Source organism: Microtus pennsylvanicus, chromosome 4 (assembly GCF_037038515.1).
Source record: "Microtus pennsylvanicus isolate mMicPen1 chromosome 4, mMicPen1.hap1, whole genome shotgun sequence".
Classification (NCBI taxonomy): domain Eukaryota; kingdom Metazoa; phylum Chordata; class Mammalia; order Rodentia; family Cricetidae; genus Microtus; species Microtus pennsylvanicus.
Genome location: NC_134582.1, coordinates 13,311,642 through 13,334,023, shown reverse-complemented (window position 1 = coordinate 13,334,023; position 22,382 = coordinate 13,311,642). Strand labels below are relative to the sequence as shown.

The following is a 22,382-nucleotide window of genomic DNA, read 5'->3' as shown; positions in this document are numbered from 1 at the left end:
ACAGAGATCTGCCTGCCTCTGCCTCCCAAGTGCTAAAATTAAAGGTGTGCGCCACTACCACCCAGCTGATCTGCATCTTTCTTATAAAACAGTTCCTTACAATTACTTTTGGTTTTAACATCTATTTAAGATTCTTCTCTGACCTTTTAACTAAATTTAGTACTCTCCCCCCCGCCCCACACACATGACATAACATGTATGTGGAGGTCAGAGAACAACTCATGGAAGTCAGTCTCACCTGGCAGCAAGCCACTTCACCCACTAAGCCATCTCACTAGCCTCTTCCCTGTTTTTTTAAGCGATAGGTCTGATACTATTCTACTTAAGCTTAGTTTCATTCTGCTGCAATGCTAATACCTGGAATTCTGTACTTAGTATCTGATTTCAAAACATAGTTTTTACTTTTCTTTCAGACAGTTAAAATGAATTAAATATAGTCTATGTGTGACTATCAGCTACTCTTAAATTTCTGATTAAGTCATAACAAATATTACACTATGAGGTCAGTTACCCGTAAAATAATCACTGGCATACATGTACCAATTATCATAATAAAAATCTACATACAGGGAATCAATACTGAAATATACTTACCAGGATGATTGGAAATGGGAGGCTGGAATGCAAGCTCATTGTGAACTGGCCCTAAAGAAAATATAATGAAAATCCCATTTTTACTTATTAAAAGTTTCCCAATGCCAAAACTTTAAAAAAAAAAACTTTAAATATAAACATTGCAAGTCTTAAGACTGGCTTAGATCAAGTTCATGCCATGCCCAAGAATTTAAAAGCTTATTTCCTAAATTTTTTTTGTGATACTAATAAGCTAATAATTTAAGTGCTATCTGACACACGCTATTTAACAATTTATAAAGTCATATATGCAATACTTAATGCAGGTTATAAATTAATTATTCAATTCACATAACATATTAGTATAATTTATAATGCAATGTATAATGATTTAAATTGCTAATCTATTCTAAAAATAAGTGCTTTTATTTAGTAAATTAGGGACATTTATGTGATGTTCCAATAGCTATAACTGAAAGTTTATTAGTTAATACATTGTGCTAAAACCCTTACAGAAATACTAAATTCACTTCTTATAATGTTGTTTTCAGCAAATAAAATTACAGCCCTTGAGGCTTAATAAGTTTAAATAAGTGACCAGCATCATAGAGCAAACCCAATACCCTATGTACTGGTCCATTAGAAATCAGATTCTCTGAGCACTTGGAAAGACAGTAGTGTAACTGAAACATAACAATATGCATATAGCATGACCCTCCCCCCAAAATACATATCATACACACAAACACACACACCATTTATATGACTGGAAGGAAGTAATACTACAAGTGACTATGTCTAGGTTACATAAGATTTTAAGCAGTTTTATTATTTATGCCTTTTGTACTTTTCTAGTGTTTTTGGTACTATTGATCATAAAATGAGGAAAAGGGATTTTATATTGATGAAAGATATATATCCCTGATTTTTGCCCTTCATCCCTATACTCACGATTTTAAAATCAAATGAACAATGTTCCCATTCTGCCTGAAACTGGACTGTTTGTAGTGTCCCCTCCTAATCACAACTATATGGAGCATTGCTCAACACCTATGATCTACAGTATCTACTGCATTGATTCTATGGTGAGGGAAACCTTGAGATCATAGTACTCAAGGGCTCCAGCTGACTGTGGGCGATAACACACAAGACCTAAAACCACATATAAAGCGAACAAACGAATGAAATCGATGTGGTGTTGATGAACCATCAGCACAGACAAATGAATGTACTCAGTGAACATCAGTGCAAAACAAATGTGTGAGAACCATTTAAAGGAACTCTTTACAAACAAATACTGAAAAAGTAAAAGCACTTAACAGTTTAATGAAATTAAATTGTAAGATGAATAAAAGATGTAAAACCATTTTTTAAGAAAATAGAAATTAAAGTCCTAGCTAGAAAAGAAAAAGGCCCTGCTTACAATGAAAACAAGAGCTTACAGTAATGTCCAGGATGGGGCGGCATAGGCGGGTGGTGCTGAAGATGGCCGTTTTGGTGGTGAGGCAAATTAGGTGTGTATGGTGCAGTCCTACTTCCAGTCCAGGTGGTAGTGCTGTCTAAAAATTAAGGCCCATATGCATTAATATGCTTTTATAAAGGCTGCCTAGTTTTTTTTTCTCAACTACTTAAAAGATTTTAAAAAGCATGTACATACTATGATGGTAAGTAGCTGGCTGACCAGTAAATCCATTCTGCTGCTGTCCTGGCTGAGGCCCTGAAGCTATCTGCAACAGTCCTTCACTATGGCTGCCTGCCAGAATACTGGCCGGCTGACCTAGAGAAACAAGAAGACATTAACATGGCATATGTATAGATGCAATTTCACGCTAGTATACAAAAATGAAGGTCTAATTATGTCTGGTAATCCACAATTATAAAGGTGGGCCAAAAGTGGAACTTACCCATTGCCTATCAAATAAAAAAGCTAAAAGCATTTATAAAGGAAAACCTTCAGAAATTATTTAAAATGTCCTTTTCTAAAGAAATGTTTTCCTGGGGCTGGAGAGGTGGTTTGGCGGTTAAGAGGACCTGGCTTTGATTCTCATCACCCACATGGTGGCTCACAGCCATCTATAACTCCAGTTTCTGGGAATCTGATGCCCTCACACAGACATACATACATACATGCAGGTAAAACACCAGTGCACAATAAATGAAATAGGAAGGAAGGAAGGAAGGAAGGAAGGAAGGAAGGAAGGAAGGAAGGAAGGAAGGAAGGAAGGAAGGAAGGAAGGAAGGAAGGAAGGAAGATGTTTTCCTAACATTAGTGTCCTATTTCTTTACAGGCCCTCTTCAAATGCTAAGAAACACATGAAACATCTAGGTTACAGCAACAGCTTTAGAAGCACTTCACCAGATCATGCTGGACTTTTCTGATCTGAATCCCCAAAACCCAGGCAAGAAAATGTTGACAACAGAAAGTTAATTGTCATGGCACTGGTGCTGATAATGGCAGGACAATGGCGTTAACAACAGCGAAAAGCACAGGAGGCAAGTGTTTTAAATGAATAGGGTGGCAAGGGTGAGAAAGTTAACATAAAGCACAACAAAACAACCTGCTCCACTGTCGAACCAATACAGCATTTGGTAAAACAACAAAACCTGTTCATCAATTTTGAAACTTTTTCCATGTTCTCTTTAAAAAATCAGAATCATGTCAGTAAAGTCACTGTATGCCCAGATTTGCATCAAATCAGTTGCTCCCTCTGTAATACACCAAGAAAATTATTTCATTTGACTCAAAATATATTCCATTATGTTTTATTATTTGCCATGTATAGGTTTTATTTTGTACGTGGAAAAGGCTATTTCTTAGAGCGAGCATTTGTCATGTTCACTGTATTTGGAGAACACTGCGGTGTTCTTACTGCTATGTGTCAGTGGCACTGGTTTTCTCTCCTCATAGTGGGTGCAGTCACCGCAATCTAAACATCAAGAGAAGGGACTTGCCAGGCAGAGAGGCATGGCTACAACTCCAGCAGGAGAAAAGCTAAGCTCAACAAACTCAAGGCCAGCTGGGCTATAACGTAAAACTCCTGTCTCAAAACCAGAAATAATGAACAAGGCACATTCTCCTCCCTACACAGCATAATTCCTTAAAACTAGGACCTGCAAAATCACTGTACTCCTCTACACTGAGAATCACCACCACGAACCAAGTGTGTAAGATGTTAACAATGTGAAACCAGCTCGTGTAAAAACATTCCTCTATTTTTAATCTCATTTCTTTTCTTTCCTTTAACGCTATCAATCATTTTAGAAATAAGGAACTTTCACCGCAAATTCTAAAATCTACAATATTTATATTTCAGTTATAAAAATATACTTTAAAAAGTATTGAGACAGAATTGAATATATTTCATTCACATCTTTTTTTGGCCTTCAAGCATAACTCTTCCTGCAGGGAGGGAAGAAAAAAGTCAAAATGAAGTCACTTTGGAAATAACTGAACAAAGCTCAGTCTCCAGAGAATGTACAGAAGTGCGTGCCTGACCCAGAAGTAATCTACACATAAGTGAATGCATCTATATTATTTTTCATCTCCACCATTGTCAACCATACTCCAAATAAGCAAATAAAGACAGGACAGTCAGAGATGCAAGCAAGGTCCTATACTGCATACATGTAATCCCAACATTTCAGAGGCTGAGACAAGGAAATCAGAAGTCCATAGCCAGTCTGGCTTATGAAGTGAAATCTTGTCTCAACCCTCCCCCCAAATGTATATACATACACATATATATCAAATGTGCATAGAAATTATCTGTGCTAACATTGTACCACTGAAAAAGACTGCTTTCAAGTGGTGAAATGGACTAATGAGAAATTCTGAAAACAATTACAGGGCCAGACACATAGTTCAGTGGTAAAGTGCTTGCTTATCATGCTTATCAGGGGTAACACGGTAGCTTGGATTCCCAGCACTAGGGGAAATGTCAGGGGGTGGGATGGGAGCAAAACAATTCAGAAATAAATCTAATTATCACAAAGATTAAAATTTCAATGTTGAGTCTAAACTGATATGAACATAGATACTCCATTGTTAGGTAATAACAAATATCCATCTATATCAGTCAACTATCCCTTGACAATCTAGGTTTAAAAACAATTCTCTTAGTAATCAAATTATTACTATTTGTATGCTTGATAATATTTAAATTTAAAATAGGAGTAATAATTAGGGATAGAAAGATGTCTCAGCAGGTAAAGCACTTGCCCTGCAAGCATGCGGACCTCAGCTCTAACCTATAAACCTACAGACACTATAGTGTGCTTCACTAACTCCTCCTATGAGATGGGAGGTCAAGATAAGAAACCCCGCCCACTGGCCAGAGAGCCTGGCGTGTGCAGCCACAAACAGTAAGGGACCCTGCCCCAAGCAGCTGGACAGAGAGGACAACAACAAAGGCAGTCTCCAACTCTGCATGTACACCACAACACGTGCCAGCACTCAAAGAGACACATTAACTCTTTTTTTCAATTTTTGAATTAAATAAGCAAATTACTCTACTTTGCAAAGCAAAGTTCAACTTTTGGAATTGTAAAAGCAAATAACAATAACAATATAAACAAAACCAGATCACACTGTCTTTATTAGAGTCCCAGAAAAGTTGAGCCTGGGCTGGGGGTACAGCTCAGTGGCCAAGGGTTTATCTGGCATGGTAGAGGTTCTAGCTTCAACTGATATGATCAAGAAACAAAGACAGGTACAGAAGGAAGACAACAAGAACAGAACGCAGACTGAGAATCCTATGACATCCTTTTCAAAGATGTGCATGTTAGCTTTATTCTGAGACTGGTTAAAATACTTGATGCCTTCTTGGGGCCACAAATAGTATAAGCAAGTCTTTTTAAGAGCCTTTTCCAAGTAGTCACAATAGGAAATTGAGAAACTATTATAAAGTTACCCTCTCAGACAAAATAATGGACTAAAAGAAAGGTTTTGATTGTAGATTTTTATAAACACCTTGGTTCAAAGCTATTTGCTGGGCCAGTGATAGAGATGGCTCAGTAAGGAAAGAGTCTTGCTACAGGAGCTCAGTGGCCTGAATTTGATACCAAGATCCCATGGAAAGATAGAAGGAGAAATGAATCCACCAAGTTTTCCTCGGATCCCCACAAACATACCATGGCCCACATGTACACACAAACATGGGCACACATATACACAAACAATCACACACTCATACTATAATAATAAAAAATTACTTGTTAACTACTTAAATATTTCTCTAAAATCTATCTGAAAAATCAGGAGACTTCTTACTTATGCAATGTAGTAACAGTATAGTGAAAGTCATTACATTTGACTGTATATCAACATTAGAAATTCTAAATAAATTATGAACACCATTTTCTCCAGAATGAACTCAAATACCAATTCAACATATCTTCCTGTGGGCTGAGTGGTATGGCTCAGGAGTGAGAACCCATCTAGTTCGCATCTGGCCCTGACACCGTACCCAGCACCATAAAGACCACAAGTTTTTACTTACTTGGGGTTTCTCCAAGTGACTACACATAAATATTCAAGGATTAGGAAGACTTACGATTGTATTGAACTGCATAACTCACTTGTGGAAGCCACAGGAATGTTGGGGAAGTTGGTGGTACTCGTGGCATTAGACTCAGATGGGGCTAGCAGAGCTGGGGCACTGTACGTCTCCGTTGATGCACGATTACTTGGTGGATGTTGAATGGTTTGAATTGAATGTCCTTCAGTGGGCAAGGATGGCTGTCCCTCAAAGTCATGAACGTATTCATCCTTCACTAACATACTTGGTGGAGCTATGAGAAAAAAAAAACACATTTATATATTTTAGATTCTTCCATTTCCACAAAAACTATATACAAATAATATGACAAAATCTAAAATCAACTAAGTATAAATAATTCAAATTCAGAAAATTTTCATATATAAAAAAGCATATTTTATCAGCTACAGTAACTTTAGAAATTTTTATCAATTATGACTCTCTGATATCTGAAGAATTATTCTTCAGTTTCCTGACAAACCTAGAAGTGCATAATCATCTAAATAAGTAAAAACCAAAGGCCTAGCAAACGTTCACTCAGCTGTGAAGATCATTTACTCCTCAAGACAAAATGAGACTACATACTTGGCTCTGCCTTTCTGAATGTCACAACGTACAGAGATAGAAGTGGGATCTAAAAGGTACTCAACGCCAAGACCTGGACTTATTTATTATTTGAAACTGCTGTCCTAAAACGGCCCGTTAAAAAGTCAAATGAAAGCCCAATGCAGGGTGTTGGCCTGTAATTCAGCATTCAGGAGACAGGCCAGGAAGATCATGAGTCATCAAATTGAAATTTTCTTTTTGGAATCCCAATCTACATAAAAATGTTTGATGAGAACTGTCAATAATTAAAATTTTCAGACTTTAAGGAGCATAAGGAACATATCTAGTGTCCAGGTCATGTAAAGTAGTATCTTTAATAAACTAGGGGTCTATTTGCTTTGCTCTATTTTTTTTTTTTTTAAAGAGAAACTGAACCGCGTTCCTATCAGTTCTCTATTCAGAGCCTTCTCGTATGGTCTTGACCCACTATTTCGGGTTCTGCCATCTATTTGTAGGAAAATCATCTTTTCATGTTTCTGAACTAACACTTGTAGGTAACTCAAGTTTTATAATCAACTCAATACTAGTATTAGGTATCTTTTTTTTGTGTGTGTGTGGTTTTTCGAGACAGGGTTTCTCTGTGGTTTTGGAGCCTGTCCTGGAACTAACTCTTGTAGACCAGGCTGGCCTTGAACTCACAGAGATCCGCCTGCCTCTGCCTCCCGAGTGCTGGGATTAAAGGCGTGCACCACATCTTCTTAGAGCTATCAAGGAAAGGCCACAAAGACGTTCTCTTCAATTGAAAAACTAGTGTATCACTTTCCTTATCTAGTTTTTTTTTTGTGACTTCTAACAGTAGAAATATTCCATATTTGTTCAAGCTTCTGCATACAACCTCTTTTTTTGACTTTTCAAACATGAAAACATTGTTATTTGTGAAACTCATATGTTGTAGTAGGGAGTGGAGAGATGGCTCAGTAGTTAAGAGAGCAACTTGTTTATACCAAGTTTGGTTCCCAGCACCCCATGTCAAATGGCTCATAACTTTCTATCACTCCAGTTCCACGGGAACCAATACACCTTTGGCCTCAAGGGCACTGGCACACATGTGCACACACCCACACAGAAACACAAAAATATATACACAATAAAGGAAAACAAAGTAACTTCTTTTTTAGAAAATATTTTTATTTATTATGTATACAATATTCTGTCTGTGTGTAAGCCTGCAGGCCAGAAGAGGGCACCAGACCTCATTACAGATGGTTGTGAGCCACCATGTGGTTGCTGGGAATTGAACTCAGGACCTTTGGAAGAGCAGGCAATGCTCTTAACCTCTGAGCCATCTCTCCAGCCCCCCAAAGTAACTTCTAAGGGAACCAATACAATAATAAAAAGATGCTTAACACATTATCATGTATCAGTGGCACAAATGTTTTCAGAGTAAGCAATCATTTTTTAAAATTGGATTTAAGGCCCATTCCACGAGAGGGAACCCATACCTGACACTGTTAAGGTAGCCAGAAACCTGAGACCAGGTAGTTCATAGATCCTAGAGGAAAACTTAATACTATTCTTCTGCTACAAGAACACGGCAACAAAAGTACTCCTAATGGCATACTGCTATACTCACAGATCAATTAGTGCATCACTCAGCCCTTATCAGAGAAGCCTCTCTTGCAGTAGGTGGGAATTAACAGAGACTCACAACTGGACAATGTGCAGAGACTCAAATAAGCTGTCTAAATGAGGTAGGGAGGAGGGTAAGATGCAGGAGGAGTTAGGGAAGGAGAAATATTAAAAACAAAATATACTGTATGTAAAAAAGAACTTTAAATAAAAAAGTTGACCCTAAATACTCACTAATGTTGGGAAAATTATAATAAAAAAATTCCTGTTCAGAAAACACAGTTGTATGGATGGCTAAGCTTTTCCGTTTGCATGTTTGTTTTTATGATTAGTCTAATCAACAAAATTCTGGATTTTTCTTCATAAAGATCTTGGCAAGGGCTGGAGAGATGGCTCAAAGGTTAAGAGCTTTGGCTGTTCTTCCAGGGGTCCTGAGATCAATTCCCAACAACCACATGGTGGCTCACAACCATCTGTAATGAGATCTGGTGCCCTCTTCTGGCATCCAAGCATACATGCAGGCAGAAGACTGTACATAATAAATAGATTTAAATAAAGATTTATTTTAAAAAAAGATTCTTTAAAAAAAAATCCTGGCAATATTGATTTAATTATTTATTTAACTTAATGGGCCATCTAATTAATGGCATCTCTATTCAATTTTTTTGTTGCTGAAGTGACTGAGATCCTTTAACCTGTTGGCATTACTAATACAAAAGGGAGCAGCTGTGAACTTGACAGCTGCATGGTTGACCGTGACATCACAAGAGTCAACTGCTGTGTCCTTTAAATAGCTACGCCTCCCAAGGTTTCCTTACCTTCACACGTCGACTAAACTTCCCTAAACAGAAGTTTGGAACGTGGATTTTTCAGCTTCTCAAGTCACCACCTACTTTGCAATGGATCTTTTTCTCCATCTGCCTACAGCGTTCGTGTTTCCTCACTCCCAATAAACACCTTTCTACACCTGCCGATTCTGTCTGCTGATGTCTGTGGAATTGAGATTTCTCCACTGCCATCTACTGCACTTGATCTTTCCTGTCTTTTAACTCTTTAACTGCCAGAAGAAAAAAAAAAACAAGACACCTAGAGTGTCCTTTTGGAACCTCATCTTGGGATTTCTTCTGAATATAACAACTCATCAAGAAAAAACATTAAGAACCAAGGTGCCTTGGTGTACATCACTCAGAACATCTTCACAGGCTCCCATGTTTAACCTTATCCTCAATTCCCTTGGAGACGACATTGCAGCCAGACTAACCTGAGACAATGCACCTCAGATTACACACCTCAGGAGTCTCTCATGATAACCAAGTCAGTCTAGGAGTACACACTCAGTCACCCAGTCTGACGTGGTCACCAACGAGTCTCCTCAATCTCCCACAAGTATGGCTCACTTGAAGCAATGGTGCAGTTCTTGTGGTAAGATATCAGTAAGTAGAACCGCTGTCTTCATATGTTAACCATTGAGTTAGCTGAACTTAAGAGCCAACTTCCAGACAAGGGGTGCTTCATCCAAAATATCAAAACCATGACAGGAAGGATTAATCAACTTGTGTCTAATGTTGCCCAGCTGCTTGTTAAATGTGAGCATATAAAAGTCATCACAGGACCCGCAACATCAACACTAGGTGCTGCAGAGATACATTTCCAAAAACATAAACGTCCACCTCCAGGACTTATTTTGAGTGCATAAGAACAGCATGGAGCTATGGGTTTCAATAGTCCTGCTTTTTCCTATTCCTAGTTATGCAGAGGCTGCAGAGGCTACAGAGGCTGAACAGGAAGCCCCATGTCCTCATCAGGTGACAGGAGACCATTTTCAAGAAGAGCCTACCCCTTGTCAACCTAACACACAATCACATCTTCTTACATTATGCCTAATTTCCAAATAAAAACAATAAGCAGGTCATAATTTTGCCCAACATGATATACTATCCCACTTACAACCAAATACATTATAGATTTTAGGAAAGGTGACAATTTTTTGAAGGACATTCTTGTAGTATCTCTAATATGATTAAGCACTGAAATATTATCTCAGCTGAGGAGAATGCAATCATCCTCTATTACAGGATACACTATAGGGTAAAGAAATAAGAGAAAACACAAATATCTGTACAAACATTCTTAACAAAATAAGACAGAAACACTGATGTCAATTATAAACTTCATTTCTACTACTGGTCACGTGGCCTTAGCTGCTATTTTTAACTACCTTCCTCTACCACCCATTCTGTACTTCCTCTACCTTCAGCAAGCACCTCAACAAGTCTTGGCTCTTTTCCTGGGGAAGTGATCCATACCTTCATTCCTGAAGGGTCTATGCCCTTTGTCATTCTGCCTGTGAGTAGGTTGTTAAAATTTCCCATTGCTTTTAATCACAGAACATGGTAACATCAGCATGGTAACAGCAAGAGACCCCCTAAAGGATCTCCTGCACTTCCCACATTATCCTGCTTACCTCCATTGTGGAGAAGCAATCCAGTTCCCTTTGGTAGTCTGGATCAGTCACCCATCCTAACAATGTTATTCTTTTTTTTAGACAGTAGGTTTAAGGACATGAGAACGCAAAAGTGACTAGGAGGAAGTCTGAGCTTACAGTTCAATAGAATGTTTGTTTTATCTCCTGGCAGGAGCACTCCCCACTCTGGGTCCAAAATTTCTAAGTCAGCAGAACAGGACAGGAAGCAAAACTTTTCCTAGTGGATCACTAGGGGTAACAGCGAGAAGAACTATTCCCTTTCCCATCCCCTTAAGACCTGGACCCATGAATCCTGGCTATGGGAAAAATACATCACATATTTGATGCTAATTCAAAAGATATGCTAATTTCTAGAGAACCCTGCCCCAGTCCTCTAGGCTACCGCCACCTAACTGGCATGTAACCATGTCTCAAAAGACTGATCCATCCTTCTATCAGGCCAGCTAATTCAGGATGGTGGGAAACAAGGCAAGACAAGTGGATTCCATGACCACAGGCCCACTGTCACACTTAGAGAAGTGAGCTCCTTGGTCAGAAGCAACAGTGTATGGAATAACATGATGGTAGACAAGACATTCTTTAAGTCCATGGATGGTAGTGTTGGCAGAATCATTACAGGCTAGAAACAGAAATCCATAACCAGAACAAATATACATTCCAGTAAGAACAAAGTTTTGTCCTTTCCATGAAGCAATTCTGTTTCCCTAGGCTCATGAACTGTTATGAGTCAGAGTTCTCTAGAGAAAAAGAACTAACAGAATGACTGGAAAAAGAAGGAAGTGTGTGTGTGTGTGCGTGCGTGCATGCGTGTGGCTTTAGTAGAGTAGCTTACAGGCTGTGGTCAAGAAGTCCAACAATGGCTGTCTTCCAAAGGAAAATCCAAGAATCTAGTAGGTGCTCAGCCGTAAGGCTCAGTGAGTTAACTGGTCTTCAGTACACATGACTGAAATCCTGAGTGGCTGTAATACTAGTGAAGGAAAAAACTTCCAGTGAGAGCGAGGACAAACAAAGCAAAATCTTCCTTATTCCATGTTTTTTACAAATCTGTGGCCCAGGGTTAGGGTGACTCTTCCAACCTCAAATGATACGGATTTAAGGTAGATTTTCCCACCGCAAATGAGCCAATTAACTCAAAGTCCTATAGGTGTGCCCAGCTGCTTGGGTTTTTAGAGAATTATAAATGTAGTTTATAATTATAAATATAATCATAAATAAAGGTTTGTATGAGAGGTAAATAGTGAATTCTCCATAGGTGAAAAGGTCTAAGCTTAAGCCACTGGGCACTCTGCCACTGCCCATTGACCCTCTACAAGCCACTCTCTGCTAACTTTCTCTTCCCTCCAAGACTCTGAACTCTAACTGGAAGAAACACACCACGTTTTTCTTAATATTCCTAAAGCTTAGCACAGTACCAGGCAATAATAAACTCACCAAATATTTAAACAATGAATACATGGGTCGGTGTGGTCACAGAGCTCCATGACAGAGATGAGTTGTGCTGGACAACCACAAGATCCCAACTGACAAGTGAAGGAAGGGTTCTGTTTTTCTCAACTTTTCATTACCTGCTCTACTATTATTGTTCTGCCCAATTCAAAAATGAAATCTTGTTTTCCAAGCAAATAAGCCGGGCAAGATGGTCTACAAAACTACCACTAGGGGGATCCACAAGGCTGACAATGCCCTTAGTGTCCCTGAAGAATATTAACTCCCACAACCCGGATGTGGAACCTCACAACTAATCCATATTGAAATTCTAAAATTATCACTACAGTTTCCTAAACCCTAATTTCCACTGAGTAAATCCATTAGATCGCAAAAACTATGGGAAAAACTATGGATGGAGAAGGGTGACAACTGCGGGGTGCTTGTTTACAACATCTCCTGTGCTGGCAGAGGCAGAGCTTCAGCAGCTCTAGAGCTACCATTCCTAGACGACCACAACTCCCGCCACTGCCAAGCAGTTTTCAGGAACCAGTAAGCCACAATAGCCCTTTATTACCAGGCACATTTGACAATGTAAAGTCATGTGGTGTTTCTGGCCCACCTCTGGGAGTCTAAAGAATGAAACACCAGCAGAACAAGCATTCGCTGCTTTAAGATAACAATGGTTCTGTACCAGAGCATCTCCACAAAGTATAGATTTTTTCAGAGATTTTAGTTTAATAGGTTCTAAGTCATTAGAACTAAAGATTTAGAGAAGTCCATTTCACCCCAAAATTAAAAACAAGAGGATTTTCACACCTCAAAACATTTTAACCTTTGGTTTCACTGAAATATATTTTCAAAATATTAATATGCATAATTCAAAAACATCATCAGTATTTTCATTCATGAAAGTAAATTAGGGTGAAATGAAGAAAAACTAAAATAGATATCTTGTAAGATATGGTACACACAATTCCAAATTACCACACATTATGGTCACTGATACCCATTTACACGTGTTTTTCTTACAAAGAACTATTCCTTTAACAATTAAAAATCTGTTCAAACTGACCATTAATTAGACTCATGTCCTGGTGTATTCATCTATCACACCTAAGGAATTTTAACTCATGAGTGGCAGTTCAAACTCAGAGAGCCAAAGCCAATTTAAATCTAGTATTACAGGGCTTCAGAGATGGTTCAGCCGCTAAGAGCACTTAGATGACCCAGGTTCAATTCCCAGCACCCACAGAAGTAGCTCACAACTACTTGTAACTCTAATTTCAGGAGATTTGATATCCCTTCTGGTCTCACAGACATCAGATACACACACACACACACACACACACACACACACACACACACACACACACACACACACGGTAGATAAAAATACATGCAGGCAAAACACTCAGATGCATAAAATAAAAAAATTTAGTAAGCCAAATTTTAAATGTTAATATATACCTCCCTACAAAATCTACATGTTCAGAGCAGCAACTTTTTTCTTGTTGGTGTTACTAGCTCCAACTCAAACCACTTGTTTGAACAAAAAATAAGACATGATACAAGAAAATAGAAAAAGTTACAGGAAACCAGTTACTTACCATTACTCTGCAGTGTTAATCCTGAGAGATCTTATTTTAGGGGAAAAAGAATGAAACATAAATCATTACTATGAACATATCTTCCATTACATATAGAACATAAATGTAAGCCAGAGATTACCAAACTTCATGAGCCATTTCAATTTAAAAGTAGAGCAGATTCTAAATTTTATACATATATATAGTTATATATATATAAGCTAATATATAAATTTATAAATTTAAATTTATGTTTCCCATCTTCAACAACAATGTAAAAAGTAGGCAGAGTATCAATTTTATTTTTTTTAAATATTTATTTATTTATTTGTTATGTATACAATATTCTGTCAGTGTGTATGCCTGCAGGCCAGAAGAGGGCACCAGACCTCATTACAGATGGTTGTGAGCCACATGTGGTTGCCGGGAATTGAACTCAGGACCTTTGGAAGAGCAGGCAATGCTCTTAACCTCTGAACCATCTTTCCAGCCCCAGAGTATCAATTTTATATACTCAATTCTAGAAATCAAAACCACAAATTTAAGTATTTACATTTCATTTAAATTATCTGAATCTTAAGCCAAGCATAGTGGTGCATACCTCTAATTCCACTACTCAAGAGGTTGAAGCAGGAGATCAAGAATTATCCTTGACTACATAGCCAGCTCTTGGCCAGCCTGGGATGAGACCTTGTCTAAAATAAAATTTTAATTCTGATTCTTGAACTTTATTTGAAGTCTTAAGTAGTCCTCAAATACAAGCTTTAAACTAGGAAAATTAAAATACTGCTAGGATCTTTTCCCTTTATAGATCTATGAAGGTTCTGCAAAGACAGTCAACTTACCAATTCCAGGTGACACAACACGTTCATAGTGATAGGGGTTCACACAGACACTATCACATTTTAAGTCAAATGCATACTGACAATATTTAACATGTTTTAATTCATTCTTGTGTAGATCAGGCCACCTCCATAGACGGGCATAGATCACATGAGGAAATCCTTTCCGACCAGCCACCTGGGAAAAGAAACCATCATTTATTTAAGTATCAGTTTTGTATTATATATTACACAAGGGATTTAAAAAAATGTTTCTATTTAATCTTCAAACTCTACAAAGTCAGCATCTGTAATACTGTAAAACATACACATGGTTTTGCTCATATTTTCTTTCATAAAATTAAAATCTTAGGCTTCTAAAAATGATATCCTTCTGAATGTATCCATGTGCTTAAAAAAAAATCTTTTTTTTTTTTTGAGGTATGAGCTGACTGAAGGCTACAGCTCACAAGTTCCATAAGGATGGGGGCTGATCACAGAAGAGAGAGGCAGAATAGAGAAGCTGGAACTTTAGGCCCAACCCCCGTGGAAGGGAAAGGGGCTATTATGTATGTAGAGTTGATCACAATCAATGACTAAAACCTGAACGGGCTTTAGACACTTTGGGTGGCTGAGCATGTGGAGGTCCTGGAGGTTGGTCTACCTTCAGAGGGCATGGCGGTTTACCGTGCCTATGCAGCTCTCAATCTGGGGCCTATGCAATACCCTTCATAATGATAAACAAGGTTCCCTCAGCCACGGGAGATGCTTGACTAAATTAACTGAACCATGGGTGGGACTGTGGGAACCCTTTATGGACAACGGAGAGAAGCACAGGTAAAACAAGCAGACGATTATGATTGGCATCTCCAAGTAGACGGGGTCAGAACTGAACTGAATTAGAGGATGCAAGGTGCTACCTGCCTACATGCTTATTTATCAAGATAAAAGAAACCTCACACCTTTGAAGGTCACAAAAGAGATAGGCTGGAGCTTACTTACAGTAGGGGAAACTGGTTTGAGAGTCCCACTCCCCATCCCACCTCCATTGCCAATGTCAGATTGTAACCATTCCTTCCTGAGAATCCAAAGCTCAAAATAGCAAGAGCAAAGGAGCACATATCTGCAATCTCAGCTCTCAGAAGCTGAGGTGGGGATAAAAAACCCTCAAGTTCCAGGTTAGGCCAAGCTACAACAAATAAATGACCTAGTCAGGATCATGGAGAGAATTTGAAATAGTGTTCAATTTCAAGACTTGCACTCGGGTTTTTAAAATGCAAAAATATGAATTTGTCATAAACTATGCCTAAAATGCAGAAATAAAATTTTAAAAATCTAACATCACTTTTTTTCTATACTTATTCATACAAATGAGATTGCTTTAAATGAAAAAAATGTGACCAGTGAATGTTTCACACCATGGAAAATATAACATACCGAGATTTCAGGATTCCAACACATCAGTTTGACCATCTACAATACCAGAAGAGGTTAGCAGATAGGGAGAGTGTGAACTGTAATGATGGGTACTGAAGAGCTAAAGGTAGTTCTCGAAATACAGGGCTTCTCATTTATTTTTCAAATTTTCTTCACTGAATTACTTTGAATAAGAATATACTCTCATCACACACACTGGCAACAGATGCACAGTCTGCCAAGAGACAGAGCTATAGAACAAGAGATGGCCCAGCATTAAGAATACCCGATGCTCTATTCTGCCCTCTTCCTGTACCTGTACATACACATGTGCAAACACACACACACACAAGTAACAAAAAGAAATCTATAAATACATAACATACAAATAATAATATACAAATAAATAAATATACAAAGAGATAAAGCTCACATTAAATTTGTAAGAGCTTAAGAGGAAATTTAAAAACATCAATTACTCTGCTAGCACAGAAGACAGAAAGCTCTGCAGACCAACCTGAAGCCGTCCATCCAGTGTTCTCTGTATGGTGACACACTTGCTAGGATGAGCTCCATTTGTAGTTATAGCTGTTATTAAGGAATCCAGTTCATCTTTTTTCTCTTTCAGCTTCTTTACCAAACTTTCAATTGCTCTTTTTGCAAACGTTTCGCTTTCTCCACCTTGTCTATGACACATCAAACTATGTACAATGCTCAGGCAGGCATCATTACTTGTTGGTGTATTAGTTATAGACATATTGTCCATTTGTTTAAGTTTTTTCTTTTAAATCAAACTCTCCAATTTCTGGAGTAATTCTGATCTTGTGAAGGCAGTGAAAACCAATAGCCAATGTTGCAAGAAGAGCTGTCAGACATCTGGTGAGCAGGGTGATCTGAATGAGAGAGAGTGGGGAAAGAATACATTTCACAAGGTAGATATAATTACTTGGGGGAAAGAACTGTTCCACTTAAGTCAAGGGACTCAACACTCATAGTTCTAAAAAATGTTTAAAGTGTAAAACAGCTTAATTATAAAATGTAGCTAGTTTTGATATTCCAAAATCATTAAAAAAAAAATCAGGCCCTCTCATTAATGCAAAGACACACTAAGACAAGTTTTACCAAACGTAACATTACCCCAAATCTTTACTTAGTTATTTCTGCTCCCTTTCTATTTTCTATGCCAGTGCTGCAATTTTGAGCCTTTTTAGAATCCATATAATCACTTCCTCTAAAGCAGTGGTTCTCAACCTTCCCAGTGCTGCGACCCTTTAATAGAATTCCTTGTGTTGTGGTGATCTCAATCATAAAATTATTTTTACTGCTACTTCATAATTGTAATTTTGCTACTATTGTGAATTGTAATATAAATATCTGATATGCAGGCTATCTGATGTACAACCCCTGTGAAAGGGTCACTCAATCCAAAGGGGGTTGTGACCCACAGATTGAGAACCACTCTCTGGAGTCATTTCTTAAATGTCTTTCAATTTATGTCCTCACATAAAGAAGCAAATTTTCATGGGTATTAATAGTCATCACTTATCCATATGTATAAATACAAATAAATAAAAAGATAGGGAACGGTTTGTTCTTGTTTTGTTGCTGTTTTCTGAGAGAGGGTTTCTCTGTGTAATAGCCCTGGCTGTCCTGGAACTAGCTCTTATAGATAGGATGGCCTCAACCTCACAGAAATCTGCTTGCCTCTGCCTCCCAAGTGCTGAGATTAAAGGCATGTGCCACCACCACTTGGCAGGTTTGTTTTGGAAACAAGGTTTTAGTCTGCAACCCAGGCTGGCCTGGAACCCACAGCAATACCCCTACATCAGCCTCCCAAGTGCTGAGATCATACTCGCTAATAAATAGTCACTGAAGGTACACTTTCCAAATAAAGAGCATTTGCACATGGGTGGATGGAATCAGAGACTGGAGGAGGATTCCAGTTAAACTAAGAAGTTGGACAAAGAGTTACACTCTGAATCTGGAACTAAAAGGAGAACTCAAAGGAGACAAGGCAATACGAAGTATGCTGCATACAGCATTCAGTATGGCGTACCTACTGTCTGAATCCCAAGACATTTGTTTTTAAAGGATATTATCCCAAACACATTATACATTTGTCTGCATTTTCTCCTAATAATACACACCATAGGAAATGTAAGAAGGCAATGACAGAGGTAAGCCACTACAGTTCAAAGGCATGCAGGAGGTTAAGTAAAAAGGACAGCTCACACCCACCTGAACTGGAAAACTATTATTTGCTCCCAGAAGTGGCACTTGCTACTAGACTGTGAACTTAAAAATGAAAAATGGCCATGTACTCAGTGTGCAAAGTCTTATTTTTAAGTAATGGTGATTTATTAATGGAGAAAAGAAAAAGGGAAACGTAAAAGAAACTACTGTATGGTCAAAAAAGAAAAGGAAAACAAAACAGGAAGCATAAATCTTGGCTAGGCATAGCAGTGAACACCTGCAAACCCAGCTACTTGGGAGACTGAGACAAGAAGATCATAAAATTCAATGACACACACCCCCCACATACACCCCTCTTTCTTAAGGCTAGGATATAGCTGGGTAATACAGTGCCTGCTTAGCATGTAAACATGCAAGAGTCAATCTTCAGACTGGAGGAAGGGGAACCCTCCATCTGACCTGATATAGCTCACTGCCACAGTTTATTCTTGTATTACAAGATCTGCGGTAGAGGTCTCATGAATATGCCCCCATAGACTCACATATTTGAATGCTTCATCCACGGAGTGAATTAGGAGGTATAATCTCAATGGAGAAGTGTGTCACTGGAGGTGGACTTTGAGGTTTCAAAAGTCCATGTTATACAGTCTCTCTGTCTGTAGCTCTCAGCTACCGCTTCAGCTCTATGAGGGCCACCATGTACCTGCTACGGTGATAATGGACTAACCCTCTGAACCGGTAAGCCAGCTCCAACTGAATGTTCTTTCTAAGAATTGTCATGGTCATAATGTCTCATGGCAGCAATAAGACACTGACTGAGGCACCTGTAGACTGAGACTGAACTAGTCATCCTCACCAATCCTAGAACAGGTTAAGCCCCACATACTGCCCAAAAGGTGCAATCCTGAGTTTCACATGCTTAATTCATAGTATTTCCTTGACCTAAAACATTTACCACCATTTTAGCCACTTAATAATTAAGCCCTAGGCTTCCTTTCAAATTATACCCTAAATGTTTGAATTACCCTGAAGAGTTTCTTCCCCTTACTATGTTGCCACCTTGCCTCTCGATTCCAAAGAATTACTTGGTTCCTCTCTCTCTCAAATTTAAGGTATACCTTTATTATACTTTACATATTAAATTACAGTAATTTCACTATATGTCTCTCAATTCTAGGAGTTCAAAAAATAACATATAAATTTAGAAGTTCAAGAAAAAAAAAGTTTCACCTTAGAAATTCCCAACACCATACAGTTCCTGAGTGTGGTGGTTTGAATAAGAACGACCCAACCAGACAGACTCTTATGTGTGTATACTTGGTTCCCCAATGGTAGAACTGTTTGATAACCTTGTTGGAGGAGGTGTGTCACTGGGGATGGGCCATGAAGTTTCCACTTTATGTTCTCATGTTTGCGCCACAACTCCCCACCACCACCACCTTATGGCTATTGTCTGAACGAGTACATTCTCGGCTATTATGAGTGCTTTGTCTGCCTGCATACTTCTCACCGTGATGGTCATGGACTCACCTGGAACTGCAGACAAGCCCCCAATTAAATGCTTTCTTTTCTAAGAGGCTTTGGTCATGGTGCTTTGTCACAGCAGTAAAAAGTAACTAAGACACTGACATATACCAAGTATCTATGGACCAGCGAGACGATTTTTATTCTGTGGATCTGTCTTAAGACACATTTAGCTTGCAAATAAGCTTTTTTGTTTTCACAATTAGTGAAAATTGCACCAATGTATAATTTATTTACAGCTATTTCTCCATGGTGTCAATATTAAAGGTCATCCTTTATTAAACTTAGGCTGCTTGGGGTCTGACAGTATTGCAAAGGCTGTCTTAATCATAAGTTTCTTTGAATACAGTAATAACTTTGTTTTCTTAAAAGCAGCCTTCTCATATCTTGGATTTTGTTGTATTTCTTGGATCATAAGGTTCTTAATTTAGAAGTTTCTTACAAGAAAATAATTATCAGCAGGGATATATAAATGTATTCCTATAGTATATGGCTTTGGATTATGGAAATGTGATAGACGTGAGAAAATACTGACATGATTTAAATAAAAACTGTATGTTCCAAATAAGGTTCTAGCAACATAAATAACCTCTTAAAATGGTCCCATCTATACAATGGGCAGTATCTGTCCTGCCCACCCTACAGACTAACCAAGTAATAAAATGCAACAATGTATAGGAAAGCAAAGTAGGAGCCATATTGACCAAGGCAGCACAGCTATGCTTGCAGTCTAACAGGTTATGTATGAGAAAGTACGCTCAGACCAAAACTCTGTATCTCTAACAACCTAGGACACCTCCTTTGATATCTTGAAATTAAAAATATAATCTATACATTTTGAAATATTCAACTATCCTAACTTTAGATAAAGGAGGAAAAGACTCACATAGTAAAATCTGCATTTTGATGTATGGCACACCAATGAGAAAATACAAATATAGAAGTTAAGGGCCCAGAATGTAACTCAGCAGAATACTTTTATCATGGGTTAAACTCTGGAACCCAATTTTTTAAAAAGGAGTTAAGATGCTTGTACTTTCTGCAGCCTCATAAACATGATGGTTGCATGTCAAGACTTAAGACAAGCATTATGTTGGCACAGTTGGTAACACTGGTTTTTCTCAAATGGTGGACAAATAAAGCTCCAAAGAAAAAAAGCTTCAATTAAGAAAAATTTAATTGCTAGAAATGGACTAAATACTAATTATGTTTTCCTATGTGAGAGATGCTAAGATAACTCTTCACTGCCTGTTCAAGATGCTGTCCCTTAAACCCCACCTGCAAGGACCTCTCACAAAAGTCTATAACAAGAACTGCGGACACTGGCTGGCTGGAGCAGTACACACCATGAGTGGCCCCAGCTAAGACAGAAAACCACCTGCCCATAGTTCCTCAACTGTAAATTATGAAGCTATCTGGGGGAGGGAGGTCCTGTAATTAAAGGTGGAGGTCACAAAAACAAGCAACAGTAGTAAAAGGTTTCTGAACTCACAAAAAATAAGTAATAAACCCAAGGTGTTTCTGGTGGTGCATCGTTTCCCCACACTCAAAGTGACTTCACTGCAGCGATTCCAGATTACTGTGTTATAAAGTACAGTGTTCTTATTGCAGTCTCTTGCTATAAAAGGTTTAATACAGAGGACAAAATTTAATATTTTCCTACCAGCATTCTTCAGCATGCATCAAGTTAGTGTAACTTTGGATTATGTTATTTTAGAATGTCTGATTTTAAGAACTGTCATTTGAGTAGCTGACCTGAATTTCATTTTCTTTTACTTGCTTAATGAATTTGGGTTTGGAATTAGGACTAAATTTCCAACAATTTTGAAATGGCCCTAAACATACTTCTTCCACCTAGTACTGTGTATGCATGGGATGTTCATGTAGTGTGTATGCATGGGATGTACTGCATATGTATGGGATGTACATGTACTGTGTATGCATAAGAAGCAGGGTTCTCAGCACTGATGATGACAAAATGAAAACCCTGACCAATTATGGAAAACACTGAAGATGTGCTATGCCAGGCAGCATCAAATATGCAGCAAAGATTTAATTCTTTACGTAAAAATCACAAATACATTCATCCTATTAGTGCTAATTTACTTTGATCTTCAATAAATGAGAAATTTTATCTACAGCAAAGAATTTTTAGATATTATTATACTTATTATCAGGAAATGTCTTACCTGCATACCTATTTTTTATATGCTTATACATAAGTCAAATAAAAATATCAGTAATACAAAAAGTTTAAAAAACCTGACCTGGGCAACACAGCAAGATTTCAACTCAGAAAATATTTTTAAGGCTATTTTTTTTTTTTTGTCTTTTTGTTTTGTTTTGGTTTCACTTTGGTTTTTAAGACAAATTTCTTTTAGCTGTCCTGGAAATCATTCTGCAGACCAGGTTGGCCTTGAACTCAAGAGACTCGCCTGTCTCTGCCTCCTCAGGGCTGGAATCTACAGTTTGAGGTAGTGGTGAAATATGTATCTATGTTGTATGAAGGCAATTTCTAAAGCATGTATATGCATAACACATCTAGAAAACCCAAACATATTACCAAACTATTAAGAACTACAAAGAGGTATAAAAGTGAATGGAACAACACAGAAAGGTCCTATCTTGACATAATGTGTAAATC

The 22,382-nt window shown here is 38.0% G+C and overlaps 2 protein-coding genes across 3 annotated transcripts in view; both read right to left on the bottom strand.

Moving 5' to 3' along the window:
* The window catches only part of Smad4 (SMAD family member 4), a 44,890-nt gene extending 27,979 nt beyond the window's left edge, over window positions 1–16,911 (bottom strand). For both annotated transcript variants that reach the window (XM_075968332.1, XM_075968334.1), the window contains exons 1-7: window positions 16,539–16,911; window positions 14,630–14,804; window positions 13,806–13,835; window positions 6,151–6,363; window positions 2,231–2,350; window positions 2,016–2,132; window positions 595–645 (exon numbers count right to left, since the gene is read on the bottom strand). In XM_075968332.1, the coding sequence (XP_075824447.1) occupies window positions 595–645; window positions 2,016–2,132; window positions 2,231–2,350; window positions 6,151–6,363; window positions 13,806–13,835; window positions 14,630–14,804; window positions 16,539–16,787 (955 nt within the window). In that variant the 5' untranslated portion in view covers window positions 16,788–16,911. The remainder of the gene's footprint in view (window positions 1–594; window positions 646–2,015; window positions 2,133–2,230; window positions 2,351–6,150; window positions 6,364–13,805; window positions 13,836–14,629; window positions 14,805–16,538) is intronic.
* Window positions 16,781–22,382, bottom strand: part of LOC142848579 (uncharacterized) — a 37,683-nt gene continuing 32,081 nt past the window's right edge. The window contains exon 4 of the mRNA XM_075970791.1: window positions 16,781–16,914. Coding sequence (XP_075826906.1) covers window positions 16,890–16,914 — 25 coding nt within the window. The 3' untranslated portion in view covers window positions 16,781–16,889. The remainder of the gene's footprint in view (window positions 16,915–22,382) is intronic.